The sequence below is a fragment of the Anolis carolinensis genome, chromosome 3 (assembly GCF_035594765.1).
Source record: "Anolis carolinensis isolate JA03-04 chromosome 3, rAnoCar3.1.pri, whole genome shotgun sequence".
Classification (NCBI taxonomy): Eukaryota; Metazoa; Chordata; class Lepidosauria; order Squamata; family Dactyloidae; genus Anolis; species Anolis carolinensis.
Genome location: NC_085843.1, coordinates 243,573,821 through 243,594,229, shown reverse-complemented (window position 1 = coordinate 243,594,229; position 20,409 = coordinate 243,573,821). Strand labels below are relative to the sequence as shown.

Sequence of the window (20,409 nt, the reverse complement as noted above, 5' to 3'; positions counted from 1 at the left end):
AAAACCCTTAAATTCGACTTTGGGCCACCAAGAAGTCAAAGTCACTTAAAGGCACACAACAAGCGCAAAAAAAGGCTGAGGACAACTAAGGTCGTTCCCCCTTCCGTGCAACACTCCTTCTCTCCCGCCCGTTCTCCTTCACCTGGCCCGTTTCAGTTTGCCGCGTCTCCTGGTCTCCCCGGGCAACCCCGGGCTGCGTTCTGTTTCTATGGCAACACGGGGCACGCGGCGTCCCCGCTGCCTTGGCAACCGCGGCGGGGCCCGAAGGGGAGTCCCAAAGGCGAGGTGCAGCAAGCGGGACCAGAGCAGGCGCCTCTTCCTCGGGCTCAAGGGCGATGAGCGAGAGGGAGAAGCAGGAGGAGAAGGAGGAGGAGGAGAAGCCAAGCCTGAGGCTGGAGGCTGCAATCCAGGTCAGTCGCTGAGGGGCTTCCGAAGAGTTTCCAAGGAGAAAGAATCCATGCACAGCCTCCTCTACTACTAACAGAGCACGGAAAGGTCTTGAGTTAGGTGTTCTCGAAGGCGTTCATGGCCGGAATCACTGGATTGCTGTGAGTTTTCCGGGCTGCATGGCCATGTTCCAGACGCTGACGTTTCGCTCATATCTATGGCAGGCATCCTCAGAGGTTGTGTGGTTTGTTGGAAACTAGGCAAGTGGGGTTTACATATCTGTGGAAAGTCCAGGGTAGGAGAAAGAACTCTTGTCTGCCTGGGACAAGTGTGAATGTTGCAATTGGCCAGCTTAATTAGCGTTGAATAGGCTGGCAGCTTCAAAGCCTGGCTGTTTCCTGCCTGGGGGAATCCTTTGTTGGGAAGTGTTAGCTGCCCCTGAGTGTTTCTTTTTCTGGAATGTGGACAATTTCAATAGAAAGGAAGAAACTATGAAAATGAACAAAATCTGACTACCGGTATTCTAAAAAAATCTAAAATCAAGACAGTAAATAAAAAACAACACTCCGAAGACAGGGGAATTCCACTACTATGGCTTAGTAGTCCATGTTTGACAGAGAGTGGAGAGGTCCAGATCCAAATCCTCATCCAATTTTCATGCTCAGTCAGTGACCTTAGATCAAACTCCTCTATAACCTATTCTACCTCACAAAAGGTGCATTTACATGGAACAGTGAATATAATCTAATACTACTGTGGTGGAGGCTCCTTCTTTGGAGGCTTTTAAGCAGAGGCTGGATGGCCATCTGTCAGGGGTGCTTTGAATGCGATTTTCTGCTACTTGGCAGGGGGTTGGACTGGATGGCCCATGAGGTCTCTTCCAACTCTACTATTCTATTATTCAATGATTCTATGATTCTACTTTAATTGTCACAACTCTATATTGCAGAATCCTGGGATCTTTAGCCTTCTATGTCTAAAAGTGCTGGAGCCTCATCACACTACAACCACGTGGACTCCAATTTACTTATCTGAACATATCTCCTCATATGAGCCAGCTAGATCCCTAAGATCATCTGGAGAGGCCCTGCTCTCAGTCCCACCTGCCTCGCAGGCGCGGCTGGTGGGAACGAGGGACAGGGCCTTCTCGGTGGTGGCTCCCCAGCTGTGGAACACCCTCCCCACAAATATCAGACAAGCCCCAACTCTTCTGGGTTTCAGAAAGGCTGTGAAAACATGGCTGTGTGCACAAGCTTTTAACGAGTAATATGATAACGTATAATTTTATAATGTATTTTAATGATGTACTTTTATAGTTTTAATTGATTATATGTACTGTTTTTGTTTTATTATTATGTTCTTGGCATTAAATGTTGCCAACTGTGTAAGCCGCCCTGAGTCCCCCCGGGTGAGAAGGGCGGGGTATAAATTCTGGAAATAATAAAAAAATAATAGCGTTGAGCCACTGGGGTCAGACAGAATTAATTTTACAGTGTAGATCAGGCATGAGCAAACTTCGGCCCTCCAGGTGTTCTGGACTTCCAACTCCCACAATTCCTAACACTATTAGGAATTGTGGGAGTTGAAGTCCAAAATACCTGGAGGACTGAAGTTTGCCCATGCCTTGTGTAGATGCACCCAGGTTGTTGTAAAAAGCAGAAAAGAAAGGACCATATCAGAGTAGTAGATAGTTGGTGGTTTTCTCTGCTGCACACTGAGGCCCCTTTTACACTACCATATAAAATCCAGATTATCTGCTTTGAACTGGATTATATGGCAGTGTAGACTCCTATAATCCAGTACAAAGCAGATAATGTGGATCAAACCTTTAGATCTGCAGAGCCCTTTCTGAAAGAAAAGTTTCTCAAGGAGCCCCAAGAAACTTTTGGACACAGGGGCTGTATTGTATTTTAAAATTTGACAGATGGGCAGATGGATGGAGAATGTTTGTGTGAACTAACTGGGGGGAAAAACAGATTCCTGTGCACAATGCGCATATCTTGTTTGTAGTACAAAAAAGAAAAAAGAAAGAACAATACAATATTGAAAATGAAGAACCATTTTAGCCAACGTAAACTTAACAGTATTTCAGTGGAAAATCCCAGGGGCCATTCAGCCTTTGCTATAATAATAATAATAGTAATGTGTTGTCAAAGGCTTTCATGGCTGGAATCACTGGGTTGCTGTGAGTTTTCTGGGCTGTATAGCCATTGTCCTCAAACAGACAATAGTTCTTTCTCCCACCTTGGACATTCCACAGATATATAAACCTCACTTGCCTAGTTTCCAACAGACCTCACAACCTCTGAGGATGCCTGCCATAGATGTGGGTGAAAGGTCAGGAGAGAATGCTTCTGGAACATGGCCATACAGCCTGGAAACCTCACAACAACCCAATAATAGTAATGATAGGAGCAAACACAGGGCCACCCAGCCCAATCTGTTACTATCATGCAGTAAAAGCACAAATCAAAGCATCCCCAACAGATGACCATCCAGTCTTTAATAATAGTAATAGTAGTAGTAGTAGGAAGAGAAGATGGCATCCCAGGGGCCATCCAGTCCAACCTGCTTCTGCCTTGCAGGAAAAGCACAGTCAAAACACCCCAACAGATGGCCAATCCAGCCTTTGCAATAATAATAATAAAAGCAACCCTGGGGCCATACAGTCCAACCTGTTTCTGCCAAGCAGCAAAAGCACAGGAAAAGCAGCATTGGGTTGCCCTTGCAGGTCATGCCGGCCTTCCTGTCCTTTCTAGGCAGGTGGGAGTGGGGGAATTGGGGGGGGGGGGGCACCGAGGCACTATGGAACCCCTGATATGGATTATTTTCTTTGACAATCTGGATTATATGGCAGTGTAGAAGGGGCCTGAACATATATGACTGAAATTTGTGATAGCTGGAGAAACTGAGTACAATTGGTCCCTATATCTATGGATTTAACACTAGAAAATACTTTTAAAAATCCAAAAAGCAAACCCTGATTTTGCCATTTTATATAAGGAACACCATTTTACTACACTATTATATATAATGACATTTAAACACCCATGAATGTTCATATCCACAAGGAGGTCCTGGAATCAGTGGAAAGCAAGGGAAACCACAATAATAGTACTAGAAAAGTAAATCAAGTATTAAACTGAAAGTTTTTTTTATAGAAATCATAGTGCTGTGCAAAAATAGATACTAACTTTGCATGTTGTTTTGATATGAAGCCAGCCTGTTTGGTTATTTTCTTGTCTCTCTTACCATTTGTAATCTAAGAAGAATGATGGCCATGTCTACATGCATTCTACAGCAACCAGAGACACCTGATGATTTTTTAAATTGTAAAGATATGATATAGAAAAAAATTGAATCCTTTCTGTGTGGACTTATTCTCCATTTTGACAGTCTCCCGTGGCATCTTTGACTGCAATGTCTATTTTTCTACATAATAAAGCAAGCTGGCCCCATTCTGCTCTTTCAAGTGTTGAAGCTCTGTTGTCTTTTCAGATGTCACTAGAGGGCAGTAAGGTTTCAGGAATTAGGATAAAGAACAAAAAGGTCTAGAAAGATTGTGCTGCATGTAGATGATTTTGGAGGTAACCAAACTTGAAAATAGATTTACAGTTCTATCTTATGTATGCTTATCCAGAGGTATCATTGAATGAGCTGATTTATTGCCAAAGAAGCATGCACAAGACTGTGAACTTAGGCCCAAATATGGTTGCTATTCCTCAGTATAGAGTCATTAAATCAATTGGATGTGCATAATTGCTGACTTTCCATTCAGCATTTGATTCATCATAGGATCCGCGATGGTGCAGTGGGTTCGACCCTTGTTCTGGCTGGACTGCTGACCTGAAGGTTGCCAGTTGGAAACCGTGAGACGGGGTGAGATCCCATCTGTCAGCTCTCGCTGGCGGGGACATACGAGAAGCCTCCCAGCAGGATGGTAACACATCCGGACGTCCCCTGGGCAACGTCTTTGTAGACGGCCAATTCTCTTGTACAAAAGCATCTTGCTTCTGACACAATTTTTTTTAAAAAAAAATTGATTCAGTGGATGTGCTTTGGTTGGAACTACCAATTGGACCTAAGACATAGACCACTTCTACACTGCCATATCCAGATTATTAAAGTATTGAATTGAATTGGATTATTGTGATGACCCATGGGCCTTGTAGTCCTGCTCAGGACATTGTAATTCCTGATGAAGATGAAAACTTGGGTTTTTTGCCTTCCCAGTCTGAACTGGATTCCTCTCAGCCAGATCTTTCCCAGGCAGATCTGGGAACCTTGCACCTGCAAGAAAGTTGTCTCCCAGAAGTATGTCAAACAAGCCCAGAACCTACTTCTCCCGTGTTCTTGCGCCGGGAGTTTTGTAAACAACAGAGAAGTTTGGAATCAGCTTCGCGCAGGAGTGCAAGAATTGCAGCTAAGAATGTAGCCAATTAAGACTGCTTCTCGTGAGAATCTTTAAGGAGTTTAACATCTGGTCTCAGAGTTTAGCTTTCGTTTCTGATTCCCAGAGTACTGCTTCGGTGGGAAAGTTAGACTCTATATAGGTGTTTTGCCCGTGTAGTAACTTCGCGGAGTCAATTCGTCAGCCTACGGAGCGAGTTGTGTCTGGACAGCGCGCTCCGATTCAAGCCTCGCTCCTGCTCAAGCCTTGCCTTGCTATCCAGCCTTTGCCTTGCTTCCCAGCCTTTGTTTATCTACGGACTTTGCCTTGTTTCCCAGGACCAATCCTTGCCTTGTTCCACGGATTTTACCAAGTTATTCCACGGACCTTGTTCTTGTTCCTAGTTACCTTGTTCCACGTTTTAAGCCTTGTTTCAAGTATCAAGTTATTTCCTAGCCTTGCTCAAGTTTATGGACTAAAGGACCTTGTCATCTCCCCTCACTTTGCCTGGCAAAGTGAGTGTTTCGGTTATTGGATTACAACTTTGGACCATAATATTACTTATTGGACATTGCTTTTTTGGACTAATTTTGACCTTTCCTGAAAGGTCCGCTTCTGAACTAACTTTTACATTTGTTTTTATTAACCTTATATATTTCCTTAATAAAGATATTAGTTAGAATCTGGCCTCTGCGTATGGTTATTGGTGCTCTGTAGCCTGGGTCGTGACAGTTTGACTCCGCCGCCCTAAGCACCAATTAACCTCGGCCAGAATGTCTACCGGAGTCGTACCTGGGCCGAGCGGCCAGCCGATTACCTACACCATCGACAAGGATGAGGTGGACCGAATCCGCGATAAGCTCAATGCACAGGATGGAGAAATAAAGGGTTTGAAGGAACGCGGAATTCGTCTTCCGGCCATGGCGTTGCCAACCAAGTTTACTGGAGAAGCTTCTAAGGTTCATGTTTTCCGTCGCCAATGTCAAGCTTATCTAGAGGCCCGTGCTGCCGAGTTTCCCCAAGAAGACATCAAAGTGGCGTGGGTTTACAGTCTTCTAGACGGGCCAGCGGCCAACTGGGCGACGGCACTGTTCGACCAAGCCTCTCCACACCTAAGATCAGCGCAACACTTCTTGGACCACCTCAAGGAGACTTGGGGAATCGAGGACAATTTGGAGGCAGCCGGTCACAAACTCCGTCGCCTCTTCCAAGGAGACAGACCTATGTCCCAGTATATAGCCGAGTTCCGAGTGCTGGCCCACAACACCGGCTGGAACGATGTAGCCCTCAGAGGACAATTCCGGGAGGGTCTCAACATTGAAATGCTGGAAGAAATCTCCAAGGTGGATCCTCCCCAGACCCTCGAGGCACTCATTGACCAATGTTTACGGGCTGAAGTCATGATTGCCAACAGGAAACAGTGGGTTCGAGGCCAGGGCAGTAGAGCCGGGGCAAAACCCCCCGCTCCCGCCAGCGTTCAGCCACGTCCAGTGTGGAGACCCCCACCGCCAACCCCATACCCCAGAGGAGGCGAGGAGGTGCCGATGCAGCTGGGCAATGTGCGTCCCAGACTAGATGCCGCCGAGAAGGCCCGTCGTCAACGCTTAAACCTCTGCTGGTATTGCGGGAACGGGGGCCACTTCGCCAGAGAGTGCCCAGCCAAAGGGAAGCCTGCCGCCCGTCTTGCGGCGGCGTCCTCCACGGAGACGAAGGCGTCTGAGCCGACTGGCACACAGCCGGCGGGGGAAGCCAACGACCGGGTGTAGAGAGGCTCGCCAACCCGGTCAAAAAATCCATTCAAGAGCCGCCAACCGGGGTCCTGTTCCTTCTCGTGGTCACATTATGGTCAGCAAAAAGGGGACCCGTCATGATCCACGCCATGATAGACTCTGGAGCTACCAACAATTTCATTGATAGAGAGTATGCCGACTCTCTGGGATTACAATATCATGATTTCAAGAATGCCCGTGTGGTGCAAGCCATAGACGGCCGCCCCCTCAAGACGGGCCCCGTAAGTCAGTGGTCGGAACCCACCAGGATGTGGATAAGGGAACATATGGAAGAGATTTCCTTCTTTGTTACCGAGGTTCCCCATTTCCCTGTGATTTTGGGAATTCCATGGCTGACTCTCCACGACCCTAACATCTCCTGGTCCAACAGAGAACTGCAGTTTGCTTCACAGTACTGCCAAAACCATTGCCTCGTAGCCAAGGTCTGCCATGCCACAGACACCGAGCCCATTATCACCTTGCCAAAGAAGTACTCCGAGTATTGGGATGTATTCAATGAGAAAGAAGCCGAAAAATTACCCCCACATAGACCTTATGACTGTGCCATTGACTTGGTGGAGGGGGCCCCGATCCCGCGAGGGCATCTCTACTCCCTGACTGAACCAGAGCAAGAAGCTCTCAGGGAATTCATAGAGACAAACCTTCGCAAGGGATTCATCAGACCCTCTCAATCCCCAGCCGCCTCCCCAGTGATGTTTGTGAAGAAGAAGTCAGGGGAACTACGCTTGGTGGTGGACTACAGAGCATTGAATAATATCACCAAGCGGAACAGCTATCCCCTGCCCTTAATCTCGGATCTACTGGATCGGCTTCGAGGAGCCAAGGTTTACACCAAGCTGGATCTTCGGGGGGCTTACAACTTAGTTCGCATCAGGGAAGGGGACGAGTGGAAGACCGCCTTCCAGACCAAATTCGGATTATTCGAGTCCCGAGTTATGAATTTCGGTTTATGCGGAGCTCCCGCAACGTTCCAGCATTTTGTCAATGACATTTTTCAGGACTATCTAGACAGGTTCTTGATAATCTACCTGGACGATTTTTTGGTGTTTTCTAGATCACAATCAGAACATGAGAACCACGTCAAAATGGTGCTACAACGATTGCGGGATCATGGACTTTATGCCAAGCTGGAAAAATGCGCCTTTGATCTACAAGAGGTAGATTTCCTTGGTTACCGCATCTCGCCTCTAGGGCTTTCCATGGATCCAGCCAAGGTTTCAGCAGTATTGGAATGGCGGGCGCCAACTAACAAGAAAGAGGTGCAGCGTTTCTTGGGGTTCGCGAACTATTACCGCAAGTTCATTCCAGATTTTGCCCGCTGGTCCGACCCCATCACTAGCTGCATCCGTGGAAAGCAGCCTTTCCGCTGGACTGATCAAGCAGAGAAAGGGTTCCAGCAACTAAAGAAACTATTCACCTCCCAGCCAATTCTACAGCACCCAAATCCTGGAACCCCTTTTGTTGTGCAAGCGGACGCCTCTGATGTGGCAATTGGGGCTGTACTCTTACAACCGGTGGGAGATCACCTCCATCCCTGTGCCTTTTACTCTCGTCAACTAACCACACCAGAGAGGAATTACACCATTTGGGAAAAAGAACTACTGGCCATAAAGGCAGCCTTTGAAACTTGGAGACATTGGCTAGAAGGGGCCAAATTTCCCATTGAAGTCCACACTGATCATCGTAATCTAGAACATCTAAGAACTGCCCGCAAACTAAATCAGAGGCAGCAACGTTGGGCTTTATTCTTCGAACGTTTCGACTTCCAGATTCACTATGTGACCCCAGCCCAGACCAAGCAAGCAGACGCCCTGTCACGTAAACCGGAATACGCTGCAGGACGCAAGGAGACCTTTGAATCCCAACTATTACAACCCGGGAACTTTGCCACGCTCACAGTGGGGAACACCAAATCCATTCCCATTGGTTCAGCTTCCTCTACTCCAGGACCCCTCTGTGCTCAAGAAATCAGGGCTAGTCAGCAAGCAGATGCCTGGGCGCAGGACCAACTTCGCCAAGGTTTGCATTTTCCCTTTTCGCTTAAGGATGGGCTGCTTTGCTATAGAAATCATGTTTATATCCCACCCGGACCGGGCAGGGAAAAAGCGCTTCGTCTGTGTCATGACTGCAAACCAGCAGGACACTTCGGACTATTTAAAACCATGCATCTGATCCTAAGGGATTTTTGGTGGCCCAAGATCCGCAAGGATGTGGAAAAATATGTCAACACCTGCCCAGTATGCCAGCGCTCCAAGATAAGAAGGGAGAAGCCCTCAGGGCTTCTACACCCCCTTCCTACCCCATCTCGCCCATGGGAAATAATTTCTGCGGATTTCATCACTGACCTACCACCTTCCTGTGGATTCACCACGATCTTAGTGGTGGTGGACCTTTTCACCAAGTGTGATGAACCATGGGCCTTGTAGTCCTGCTCAGGACATTGCAATTCCTGATGAAGATGAAAACTTGGGTTTTTTACCTTCCCAGTCTGAACTGGATTCCTCTCAGCCTGATCTTTCCCAGGCAGATCTGGGAACCTTGCACCTGCAAGAAAGTTGTGCCCCAGAAGTATGTCAAACAACCCCAGAGCCTTCTTCTCCCGTGTTCTTGCGCCGGGAGTTTTGTAAACAACAGAGAAGTTTGGATTCAGCTTCGCGCAGGAGTGCGAGGATAGCAGCTAAGAATGTTGCCAATTAACACTGGTTCTCGTGAGAATCTTTGAGGAGTTTAACATCTGGTCTCAGAGTTTAGCTTTCGTTTCTGATTCCCAGAGAACCGCTTTGGTGAGAAAGTTGGACTCTATATAGGTGTTTTGCCCGCGTAGCAACTTCGCGGAGTCAATTCGTCAGCCTGCGGAGCGAGTTGTGTTTGGACAGCGCGCTCCGATTCAAGCCTCGCTTCAGCTCAAGCCTTGCCTTGCTATCCAGCCTTCGCCTTGCTTCCCAGCCTTGTTTACCTACGGACTTTGCCTTGTTTCCCAGGACAAATCCTTGCCTTGTTTCACGGATTTTACCAAGTTATTCCACGGACCTTGTTCTTGTTCTTAGTTACCTTGTTCCACGTTCAAGCCTTGTTTCAAGTATCAAGTTATTTCCTAGCCACGCTCAAGTTTTATGGACTAAAGGACCTTGTCATCTCCCCTCACTTTGCTTGGCAAAGTGAGTGTTTCGGTTATTGGATTACAACTTTGGACCTTAATATTCTTATTGGACATTGCTTTTTTGGACTAATTCTGACCTTTCCTGAAGGGTCTAATTCTGGACTATTTTCTACACTTGTTTTTATTAACTTTATATATTCCTTCAATAAAGATATTAGTTAGATTCTGGCCTCTGTGTATGGTTATTGGTGCCTCTGCCGCCTGGGTCGTGACAGTTTGACTCCGCCACCCATAAGCACCAACTAACCGAGGCCAGGATGTCTACCGGAGCCGCGCCGGCTGGACAGCCGCTCAGCTACACCATCAGCAAGGACGAAGTGGACCGCATCCGTGACAGACTCAACGCGCAGGATGGAGAAATAAAAGGGTTGAGGGAGCGCGGAGTTCGCCTCCCGGCCATGGCGTTGCCTACCAAGTTTTCTGGAGAAGCTGCTAAGGTTCATGTTTTCCGCCGCCAATGTCAAGCTTATCTAGAGGCCCGTGATGCCGAGTTTCCCCAAGAAGACATCAAGGTGGCGTGGGTCTACAGTCTTCTAGATGGACCAGCGGCTAGCTGGGCGACGGCCCTGTTTGATCAAGCCTCCCCCCACCTAAATTCAGCACAACGCTTCTTGGATCACCTTAAGGAGACCTGGGCAATCGAGGACAATTTGGAGGCAGCCGGTCACAAACTCCGGCGCCTCCTTCAAGGAGACAGACCCATGTCTCAGTACATAGCCGAGTTCCGCGTGCTGGCCCACAACACCGGCTGGAACGATGTAGCCCTCAGAGGACAATTTCGGGAGGGTCTCAACATTGAAATGCTGGAAGAAATCTCCAAGGTGGATCCTCCCCAGACCCTCGAGGCACTCATTGATCAATGTTTACGGGCTGAAGTCATGATTGCCAACAGGAAACAATGGGTTCGAGGCCAGGGCGGTAGAGCCGGGGCAAAACCCCCCGCTCCCGCCAGTGTTCAGCCACGTCCGGTGTGGAGACCCCCGCCGCCAACCCCATACCCCAGAGGAGGCGAGGAGGTGCCGATGCAGTTGGGCAATGTGCGTCCCAGACTAGATGCCGCCGAGAAGGCCCGTCGTCAACGCTTGAACCTCTGCTGGTACTGCGGGAACGGGGGCCATTTCGCCAGAGAGTGCCCAGCCAAAGGGAAGCCTGCCGCCCGTCTTGCGGCGGCGTCCTCCACGGAGTCGAAGGCGTCTGAGCCGACTGGCACACAGCCGGCGGGGGAAGCCAACGACCGGGTGTAGAGAGGCTCGCCAACCCGGTCAAAAAATCCATCCAAGAGCCGCCAACCGGGGTCCTGTTCCTTCTCGTGGTCACATTATGGTCAGCAAAAAGGGGACCCGTCATGATCCACGCCATGATAGACTCTGGAGCTACCAACAATTTCATCGATAGAGAGTATGCCGACTCTCTGGGATTACAATATCATGATTTCAAGAATGCCCGTGTGGTGCAAGCCATAGACGGCCGTCCCCTCAAGACGGGCCCCGTAAGCCAGTGGTCGGAACCCACCAGGATGTGGATAAGGGAACATATGGAAGAGATTTCCTTCTTTGTTACCGAGGTTCCCCATTTCCCTGTGATTTTGGGAATTCCATGGCTGACACTTCACGACCCTAACATTTCCTGGTCCAACAGAGAACTGCAGTTTGCTTCACCGTACTGCCAAAACCATTGCCTCGTAGCCAAGGTATGCCATGCCACAGACTCCGAGCCCATCATCACCTTGCCAAAGAAGTACTCCGAGTATTGGGATGTATTCAATGAGAAAGAAGCCGAAAAATTACCCCCACATAGACCTTATGACTGTGCCATTGACTTGGTGGAGGGGGCCCCGATCCCGCGAGGGCATCTCTACTCCCTGACTGAACCAGAGCAAGAAGCTCTCAGGGAATTCTTAGAGACAAACCTTCGCAAGGGGTTCATCAGACCCTCTCAATCCCCAGCCGCCTCCCCAGTGATGTTTGTGAAGAAGAAGTCAGGGGAATTACGCTTGGTGGTGGACTACAGAGCATTGAACAATATCACCAAGCGGAACAGCTATCCCCTGCCCTTAATCTCGGATCTACTGGACCGACTTCGAGGAGCCAAGGTCTACACCAAGCTGGATCTTCGGGGGGCTTATAATCTAGTTCGCATCAGAGAAGGGGACGAGTGGAAGACCGCCTTCCAGACTAAATTCGGATTATTCGAGTCCCGAGTTATGAATTTCGGTTTATGCGGAGCTCCCGCAACGTTCCAGCATTTTGTCAACGATATTTTTCAGGACTATCTAGACAGATTCTTGATAATCTACCTGGACGATTTTTTGGTGTTTTCCAGATCACAATCAGAACATGAGAACCACGTCAAATTGGTGTTGCAACGATTGCGGGATCATGGACTTTATGCCAAGCTAGAAAAATGCGCTTTTGATCTACAAGAAGTAGATTTCCTTGGCTACCGCATCTCGCCTCTAGGGCTTTCCATGGATCCGGCCAAAGTTTCAGCAGTATTGGAATGGCGGGCGCCAACTAACAAGAAAGAGGTGCAGCGTTTCTTGGGGTTCGCGAACTACTACCGCAAGTTCATTCCAGATTTTGCCCGCTGGTCCGACCCCATCACTAGCTGCATCCGTGGAAAGCAGCCTTTCCGCTGGACTGATCAAGCAGAGAAAGGGTTCCAGCAACTGAAGAAACTATTCACCTCCCAGCCAATTCTACAGCACCCAAATCCTGGAACCCCTTTTGTGGTGCAAGCGGACGCCTCTGATGTGGCAATTGGGGCTGTACTCTTACAACCGGTGGGAGATCACCTCCATCCCTGTGCCTTTTATTCTCGTCAACTAACCACACCAGAGAGGAATTACACCATTTGGGAAAAAGAACTACTGGCCATAAAGGCAGCCTTTGAAACTTGGAGACATTGGCTAGAAGGGGCCAAATTCCCCATTGAAGTCCACACTGATCATCGTAATCTAGAACATCTAAGAACTGCCCGCAAACTAAATCAGAGGCAGCAACGTTGGGCTTTATTCTTTGAACGCTTCAACTTCCAGATCCATTATGTGACCCCAGCTCAAACCAAGCAAGCAGACGCCCTGTCACGTAAACCGGAATACGCTGCAGGACGCAAGGAGACCTTTGAATCCCAACTGCTACAACCTGAGAACTTTGCCACGCTCACTGTGGGGAACACCAAATCCAGTCCCATTGGTTCAACTTCTCCTACTCCAGGACCCATCTGTGCTCAAGAAATCAGGGCTAGTCAGCAAGCAGATGCCTGGGCGCAGGACCAACTTCGCCAAGGTCTGCATTTTCCCTTTTCGCTTAAAGATGGGCTGCTCTGCTATAGAAATCATGTTTATATCCCACCCGGACCGGGCAGGGAAAAAGCGCTTCGTCTGTGTCATGACTGCAAACCAGCAGGACACTTCGGACTATTTAAAACCATGCATTTGATCCTAAGAGATTTTTGGTGGCCCAAGATCCGCAAGGATGTGGAAAAATATGTCAACACCTGCCCAGTATGCCAGCGCTCCAAGATACGAAGGGAGAAGCCCTCAGGGCTTTTACACCCCCTTCCTACCCCATCTCGCCCATGGGAAATAATTTCCGCGGATTTCATCACTGACCTACCACCTTCCTGTGGATTCACCACGATCTTAGTGGTGGTGGACCTATTCACCAAGTTAGCCCATTTCATTCCCTGCGAAGGCCTCCCCACGGCCAAAGAAACTGCGGATCTATTTCTTCAGCATGTTTTCAGACTACATGGATTGCCCAAGAGTTTAGTCACAGACCGTGGATCTCAATTCACCTCTCGTTTTTGGAAGGCACTGCAAAAACTACTGGGCATAGACTCTCGCTTATCTTCAGCTCATCATCCCCAAACAGATGGGCAAACGGAGCGCACCAATGCCACTTTGGAGCAGTATCTTCGCTGTTATGTAAACTACCAACAGGACAATTGGGCTTCTCTGTTACCACTGTCTGAGTTTGCCTACAATAATGGAGTTCAAGCTTCTACAAAAGAAACGCCGTTCTTTGCAAACTACGGTTTCCATCCACGTTTCTTTCCCCCTGTCATTGAAACTTCAGAAGTTCCCGCAGCAGAGGATTGGCTGCAGGAACTCACAGCGGTGCAACAACTTTTGCTCCAGCAACTGGACCAAGCCAAGGAGGACTATAAACGCCACGCTGACAAACACCGCCAGCCGGGCCCCGAAATCAAGGTAGGAGATCGGGTTTTTCTGTCCACTCGCTTCCTGCCCTCCCACCGCCCATGCCGGAAGTTAGATGCCCGCTTCATTGGCCCCTATCCAGTGGTGGCGCAATTAAACCCCGTGACTTTCAAACTCCAACTTCCGCGTTCAATGCGCATTCACCCAGTGTTTCACCGTTCCCTGCTCCTTCCGGCGGATGGTGTGCGTCCTGATACAGACCAACCGGCCCCCCCTCCTGTTTTGATGAATGGGGAGGAGGAGTTCGAGGTTGAGGACATTTTGGATTCTCGCTTTCATCGCCGCCGCCTACAATATCTCATTGACTGGGTGGGTTTTGGCCCTGAGGAACGCTCTTGGGAAGACGCCTCCACAGTCCATGCTCCTGATCTAACCCGTCGCTTCCATCTGACCTATCCCACCAAACCGCGACCTCGCGCCTCGGGGAGAGGACCCCAGTTTGGGAGGGGCCCTGAGGAGGGGGATAGTGTGATGAACCATGGGCCTTGTAGTCCTGCTCAGGACATTGCAATTCCTGATGAAGATGAAAACTTGGGTTTTTTACCTTCCCAGTCTGAACTGGATTCCTCTCAGCCTGATCTTTCCCAGGCAGATCTGGGAACCTTGCACCTGCAAGAAAGTTGTGCCCCAGAAGTATGTCAAACAACCCCAGAGCCTTCTTCTCCCGTGTTCTTGCGCCGGGAGTTTTGTAAACAACAGAGAAGTTTGGATTCAGCTTCGCGCAGGAGTGCGAGGATAGCAGCTAAGAATGTTGCCAATTAACACTGGTTCTCGTGAGAATCTTTGAGGAGTTTAACATCTGGTCTCAGAGTTTAGCTTTCGTTTCTGATTCCCAGAGAACCGCTTTGGTGAGAAAGTTGGACTCTATATAGGTGTTTTGCCCGCGTAGCAACTTCGCGGAGTCAATTCGTCAGCCTGCGGAGCGAGTTGTGTTTGGACAGCGCGCTCCGATTCAAGCCTCGCTTCAGCTCAAGCCTTGCCTTGCTATCCAGCCTTCGCCTTGCTTCCCAGCCTTGTTTACCTACGGACTTTGCCTTGTTTCCCAGGACAAATCCTTGCCTTGTTTCACGGATTTTACCAAGTTATTCCACGGACCTTGTTCTTGTTCTTAGTTACCTTGTTCCACGTTCAAGCCTTGTTTCAAGTATCAAGTTATTTCCTAGCCACGCTCAAGTTTTATGGACTAAAGGACCTTGTCATCTCCCCTCACTTTGCTTGGCAAAGTGAGTGTTTCGGTTATTGGATTACAACTTTGGACCTTAATATTCTTATTGGACATTGCTTTTTTGGACTAATTCTGACCTTTCCTGAAGGGTCTAATTCTGGACTATTTTCTACACTTGTTTTTATTAACTTTATATATTCCTTCAATAAAGATATTAGTTAGATTCTGGCCTCTGTGTATGGTTATTGGTGCCTCTGCCGCCTGGGTCGTGACAGTTTGACTCCGCCACCCATAAGCACCAACTAACCGAGGCCAGGATGTCTACCGGAGCCGCGCCGGCTGGACAGCCGCTCAGCTACACCATCAGCAAGGACGAAGTGGACCGCATCCGTGACAGACTCAACGCGCAGGATGGAGAAATAAAAGGGTTGAGGGAGCGCGGAGTTCGCCTCCCGGCCATGGCGTTGCCTACCAAGTTTTCTGGAGAAGCTGCTAAGGTTCATGTTTTCCGCCGCCAATGTCAAGCTTATCTAGAGGCCCGTGATGCCGAGTTTCCCCAAGAAGACATCAAGGTGGCGTGGGTCTACAGTCTTCTAGATGGACCAGCGGCTAGCTGGGCGACGGCCCTGTTTGATCAAGCCTCCCCCCACCTAAATTCAGCACAACGCTTCTTGGATCACCTTAAGGAGACCTGGGCAATCGAGGACAATTTGGAGGCAGCCGGTCACAAACTCCGGCGCCTCCTTCAAGGAGACAGACCCATGTCTCAGTACATAGCCGAGTTCCGCGTGCTGGCCCACAACACCGGCTGGAACGATGTAGCCCTCAGAGGACAATTTCGGGAGGGTCTCAACATTGAAATGCTGGAAGAAATCTCCAAGGTGGATCCTCCCCAGACCCTCGAGGCACTCATTGATCAATGTTTACGGGCTGAAGTCATGATTGCCAACAGGAAACAATGGGTTCGAGGCCAGGGCGGTAGAGCCGGGGCAAAACCCCCCGCTCCCGCCAGTGTTCAGCCACGTCCGGTGTGGAGACCCCCGCCGCCAACCCCATACCCCAGAGGAGGCGAGGAGGTGCCGATGCAGTTGGGCAATGTGCGTCCCAGACTAGATGCCGCCGAGAAGGCCCGTCGTCAACGCTTGAACCTCTGCTGGTACTGCGGGAACGGGGGCCATTTCGCCAGAGAGTGCCCAGCCAAAGGGAAGCCTGCCGCCCGTCTTGCGGCGGCGTCCTCCACGGAGTCGAAGGCGTCTGAGCCGACTGGCACACAGCCGGCGGGGGAAGCCAACGACCGGGTGTAGAGAGGCTCGCCAACCCGGTCAAAAAATCCATCCAAGAGCCGCCAACCGGGGTCCTGTTCCTTCTCGTGGTCACATTATGGTCAGCAAAAAGGGGACCCGTCATGATCCACGCCATGATAGACTCTGGAGCTACCAACAATTTCATCGATAGAGAGTATGCCGACTCTCTGGGATTACAATATCATGATTTCAAGAATGCCCGTGTGGTGCAAGCCATAGACGGCCGTCCCCTCAAGACGGGCCCCGTAAGCCAGTGGTCGGAACCCACCAGGATGTGGATAAGGGAACATATGGAAGAGATTTCCTTCTTTGTTACCGAGGTTCCCCATTTCCCTGTGATTTTGGGAATTCCATGGCTGACTCTCCACGACCCTAACATCTCCTGGTCCAACAGAGAACTGCAGTTTGCTTCACAGTACTGCCAAAACCATTGCCTCGTAGCCAAGGTCTGCCATGCCACAGACACCGAGCCCATTATCACCTTGCCAAAGAAGTACTCCGAGTATTGGGATGTATTCAATGAGAAAGAAGCCGAAAAATTACCCCCACATAGACCTTATGACTGTGCCATTGACTTGGTGGAGGGGGCCCCGATCCCGCGAGGGCATCTCTACTCCCTGACTGAACCAGAGCAAGAAGCTCTCAGGGAATTCATAGAGACAAACCTTCGCAAGGGATTCATCAGACCCTCTCAATCCCCAGCCGCCTCCCCAGTGATGTTTGTGAAGAAGAAGTCAGGGGAACTACGCTTGGTGGTGGACTACAGAGCATTGAATAATATCACCAAGCGGAACAGCTATCCCCTGCCCTTAATCTCGGATCTACTGGATCGGCTTCGAGGAGCCAAGGTTTACACCAAGCTGGATCTTCGGGGGGCTTACAACTTAGTTCGCATCAGGGAAGGGGACGAGTGGAAGACCGCCTTCCAGACCAAATTCGGATTATTCGAGTCCCGAGTTATGAATTTCGGTTTATGCGGAGCTCCCGCAACGTTCCAGCATTTTGTCAATGACATTTTTCAGGACTATCTAGACAGGTTCTTGATAATCTACCTGGACGATTTTTTGGTGTTTTCTAGATCACAATCAGAACATGAGAACCACGTCAAAATGGTGCTACAACGATTGCGGGATCATGGACTTTATGCCAAGCTGGAAAAATGCGCCTTTGATCTACAAGAGGTAGATTTCCTTGGTTACCGCATCTCGCCTCTAGGGCTTTCCATGGATCCAGCCAAGGTTTCAGCAGTATTGGAATGGCGGGCGCCAACTAACAAGAAAGAGGTGCAGCGTTTCTTGGGGTTCGCGAACTATTACCGCAAGTTCATTCCAGATTTTGCCCGCTGGTCCGACCCCATCACTAGCTGCATCCGTGGAAAGCAGCCTTTCCGCTGGACTGATCAAGCAGAGAAAGGGTTCCAGCAACTAAAGAAACTATTCACCTCCCAGCCAATTCTACAGCACCCAAATCCTGGAACCCCTTTTGTTGTGCAAGCGGACGCCTCTGATGTGGCAATTGGGGCTGTACTCTTACAACCGGTGGGAGATCACCTCCATCCCTGTGCCTTTTACTCTCGTCAACTAACCACACCAGAGAGGAATTACACCATTTGGGAAAAAGAACTACTGGCCATAAAGGCAGCCTTTGAAACTTGGAGACATTGGCTAGAAGGGGCCAAATTTCCCATTGAAGTCCACACTGATCATCGTAATCTAGAACATCTAAGAACTGCCCGCAAACTAAATCAGAGGCAGCAACGTTGGGCTTTATTCTTCGAACGTTTCGACTTCCAGATTCACTATGTGACCCCAGCCCAGACCAAGCAAGCAGACGCCCTGTCACGTAAACCGGAATACGCTGCAGGACGCAAGGAGACCTTTGAATCCCAACTATTACAACCCGGGAACTTTGCCACGCTCACAGTGGGGAACACCAAATCCATTCCCATTGGTTCAGCTTCCTCTACTCCAGGACCCCTCTGTGCTCAAGAAATCAGGGCTAGTCAGCAAGCAGATGCCTGGGCGCAGGACCAACTTCGCCAAGGTTTGCATTTTCCCTTTTCGCTTAAGGATGGGCTGCTTTGCTATAGAAATCATGTTTATATCCCACCCGGACCGGGCAGGGAAAAAGCGCTTCGTCTGTGTCATGACTGCAAACCAGCAGGACACTTCGGACTATTTAAAACCATGCATCTGATCCTAAGGGATTTTTGGTGGCCCAAGATCCGCAAGGATGTGGAAAAATATGTCAACACCTGCCCAGTATGCCAGCGCTCCAAGATAAGAAGGGAGAAGCCCTCAGGGCTTCTACACCCCCTTCCTACCCCATCTCGCCCATGGGAAATAATTTCTGCGGATTTCATCACTGACCTACCACCTTCCTGTGGATTCACCACGATCTTAGTGGTGGTGGACCTTTTCACCAAGTTAGCCCATTTCATTCCCTGCGAAGGCCTCCCCACGGCCAAAGAGACTGCGGATCTATTCCTTCAACATGTTTTCAGACTACATGGATTGCCCAAGAGTTTAGTCACAGACCGTGGATCTCAATTCACCTCTCGTTTTTGGAAGGCACTACAAAAACTATTGGGCATAGACTCTCGCTTATCTTCAGCTCATCATCCCCAAACAGATGGGCAAACGGAGCGCACCAATGCCACTTTGGAGCAGTATCTTCGCTGTTATGTAAACTACCAACAGGACAATTGGGCTTCTCTGTTACCACTGTCTGAGTTTGCCTACAACAATGGAGTTCAAGCTTCTACAAAAGAAACGCCGTTCTTTGCAAACTACGGCTTCCATCCACGTTTCTTCCCCCCTGTCATTGAAACTTCAGAAGTTCCCGCAGCAGAGGATTGGCTGCAGGAACTCACAGCGGTGCAACAACTTTTGCTCCAGCAACTGGACCAAGCCAAGGAGGACTATAAACGCCACGCTGACAAACACCGCCAGCCGGGCCCCGAAATCAAGGTAGGAGATCGGGTTTTTCTGTCCACTCGCTTTCTGCCCTCCCATCGCCCTTGCCGGAAGTTAGATGCCCGTTTCATTGGCCCCTATCCAGTGGTGGCGCAATTAAACCCCGTGACTTTCAAACTCCAACTTCCGCGTTCAATGCGCATTCACCCAGTGTTTCACCGTTCCCTGCTCCTTCCGGCGGATGGTGTGCGTCCTGATACAGACCAACCGGCCCCCCCTCCTGTTTTGATGAATGGGGAGGAGGAGTTCGAGGTTGAGGACATTTTGGATTCTCGTTTTCACCGCCGCCGCCTACAATATCTCATTGACTGGGTGGGTTTTGGCCCTGAGGAACGCTCTTGGGAAGACGCCTCCACAGTCCATGCTCCTGAGTTAACCCGCCGCTTTCATCAGACCTATCCCGCCAAGCCGCGACCTCGCGCCTCGGGGAGAGGGCCCCAGTTTGGGAGGGGCCTTGAGGAGGGGGATAGTGTGATGACCCATGGGCCTTGTAGTCCTGCTCAGGACATTGTAATTCCTGATGAAGATGAAAACTTGGGTTTTTTGCCTTCCCAGTCTGAACTGGATTCCTCTCAGCCAGATCTTTCCCAGGCAGATCTGGGAACCTTGCACCTGCAAGAAAGTTGTCTCCCAGAAGTATGTCAAACAAGCCCAGAACCTACTTCTCCCGTGTTCTTGCGCCGGGAGTTTTGTAAACAACAGAGAAGTTTGGAATCAGCTTCGCGCAGGAGTGCAAGAATTGCAGCTAAGAATGTAGCCAATTAAGACTGCTTCTCGTGAGAATCTTTAAGGAGTTTAACATCTGGTCTCAGAGTTTAGCTTTCGTTTCTGATTCCCAGAGTACTGCTTCGGTGGGAAAGTTAGACTCTATATAGGTGTTTTGCCCGCGTAGTAACTTCGCGGAGTCAATTCGTCAGCCTACGGAGCGAGTTGTGTCTGGACAGCGCGCTCCGATTCAAGCCTCGCTCCTGCTCAAGCCTTGCCTTGCTATCCAGCCTTTGCCTTGCTTCCCAGCC

The 20,409-nt window shown here is 49.6% G+C and overlaps 1 protein-coding gene across 2 annotated transcripts in view; it reads left to right on the top strand.

The window, feature by feature from the left end:
• The first annotated feature begins 246 nt into the window (after positions 1 to 246).
• The window catches only part of crocc2 (ciliary rootlet coiled-coil, rootletin family member 2), a 122,708-nt gene continuing 102,545 nt past the window's right edge, over positions 247 to 20,409 (top strand). For both annotated transcript variants that reach the window (XM_062976526.1, XM_062976525.1), the window contains exon 1: positions 247 to 410. In XM_062976526.1, the coding sequence (XP_062832596.1) occupies positions 336 to 410 (75 nt within the window). In that variant the 5' untranslated portion in view covers positions 247 to 335. The remainder of the gene's footprint in view (positions 411 to 20,409) is intronic.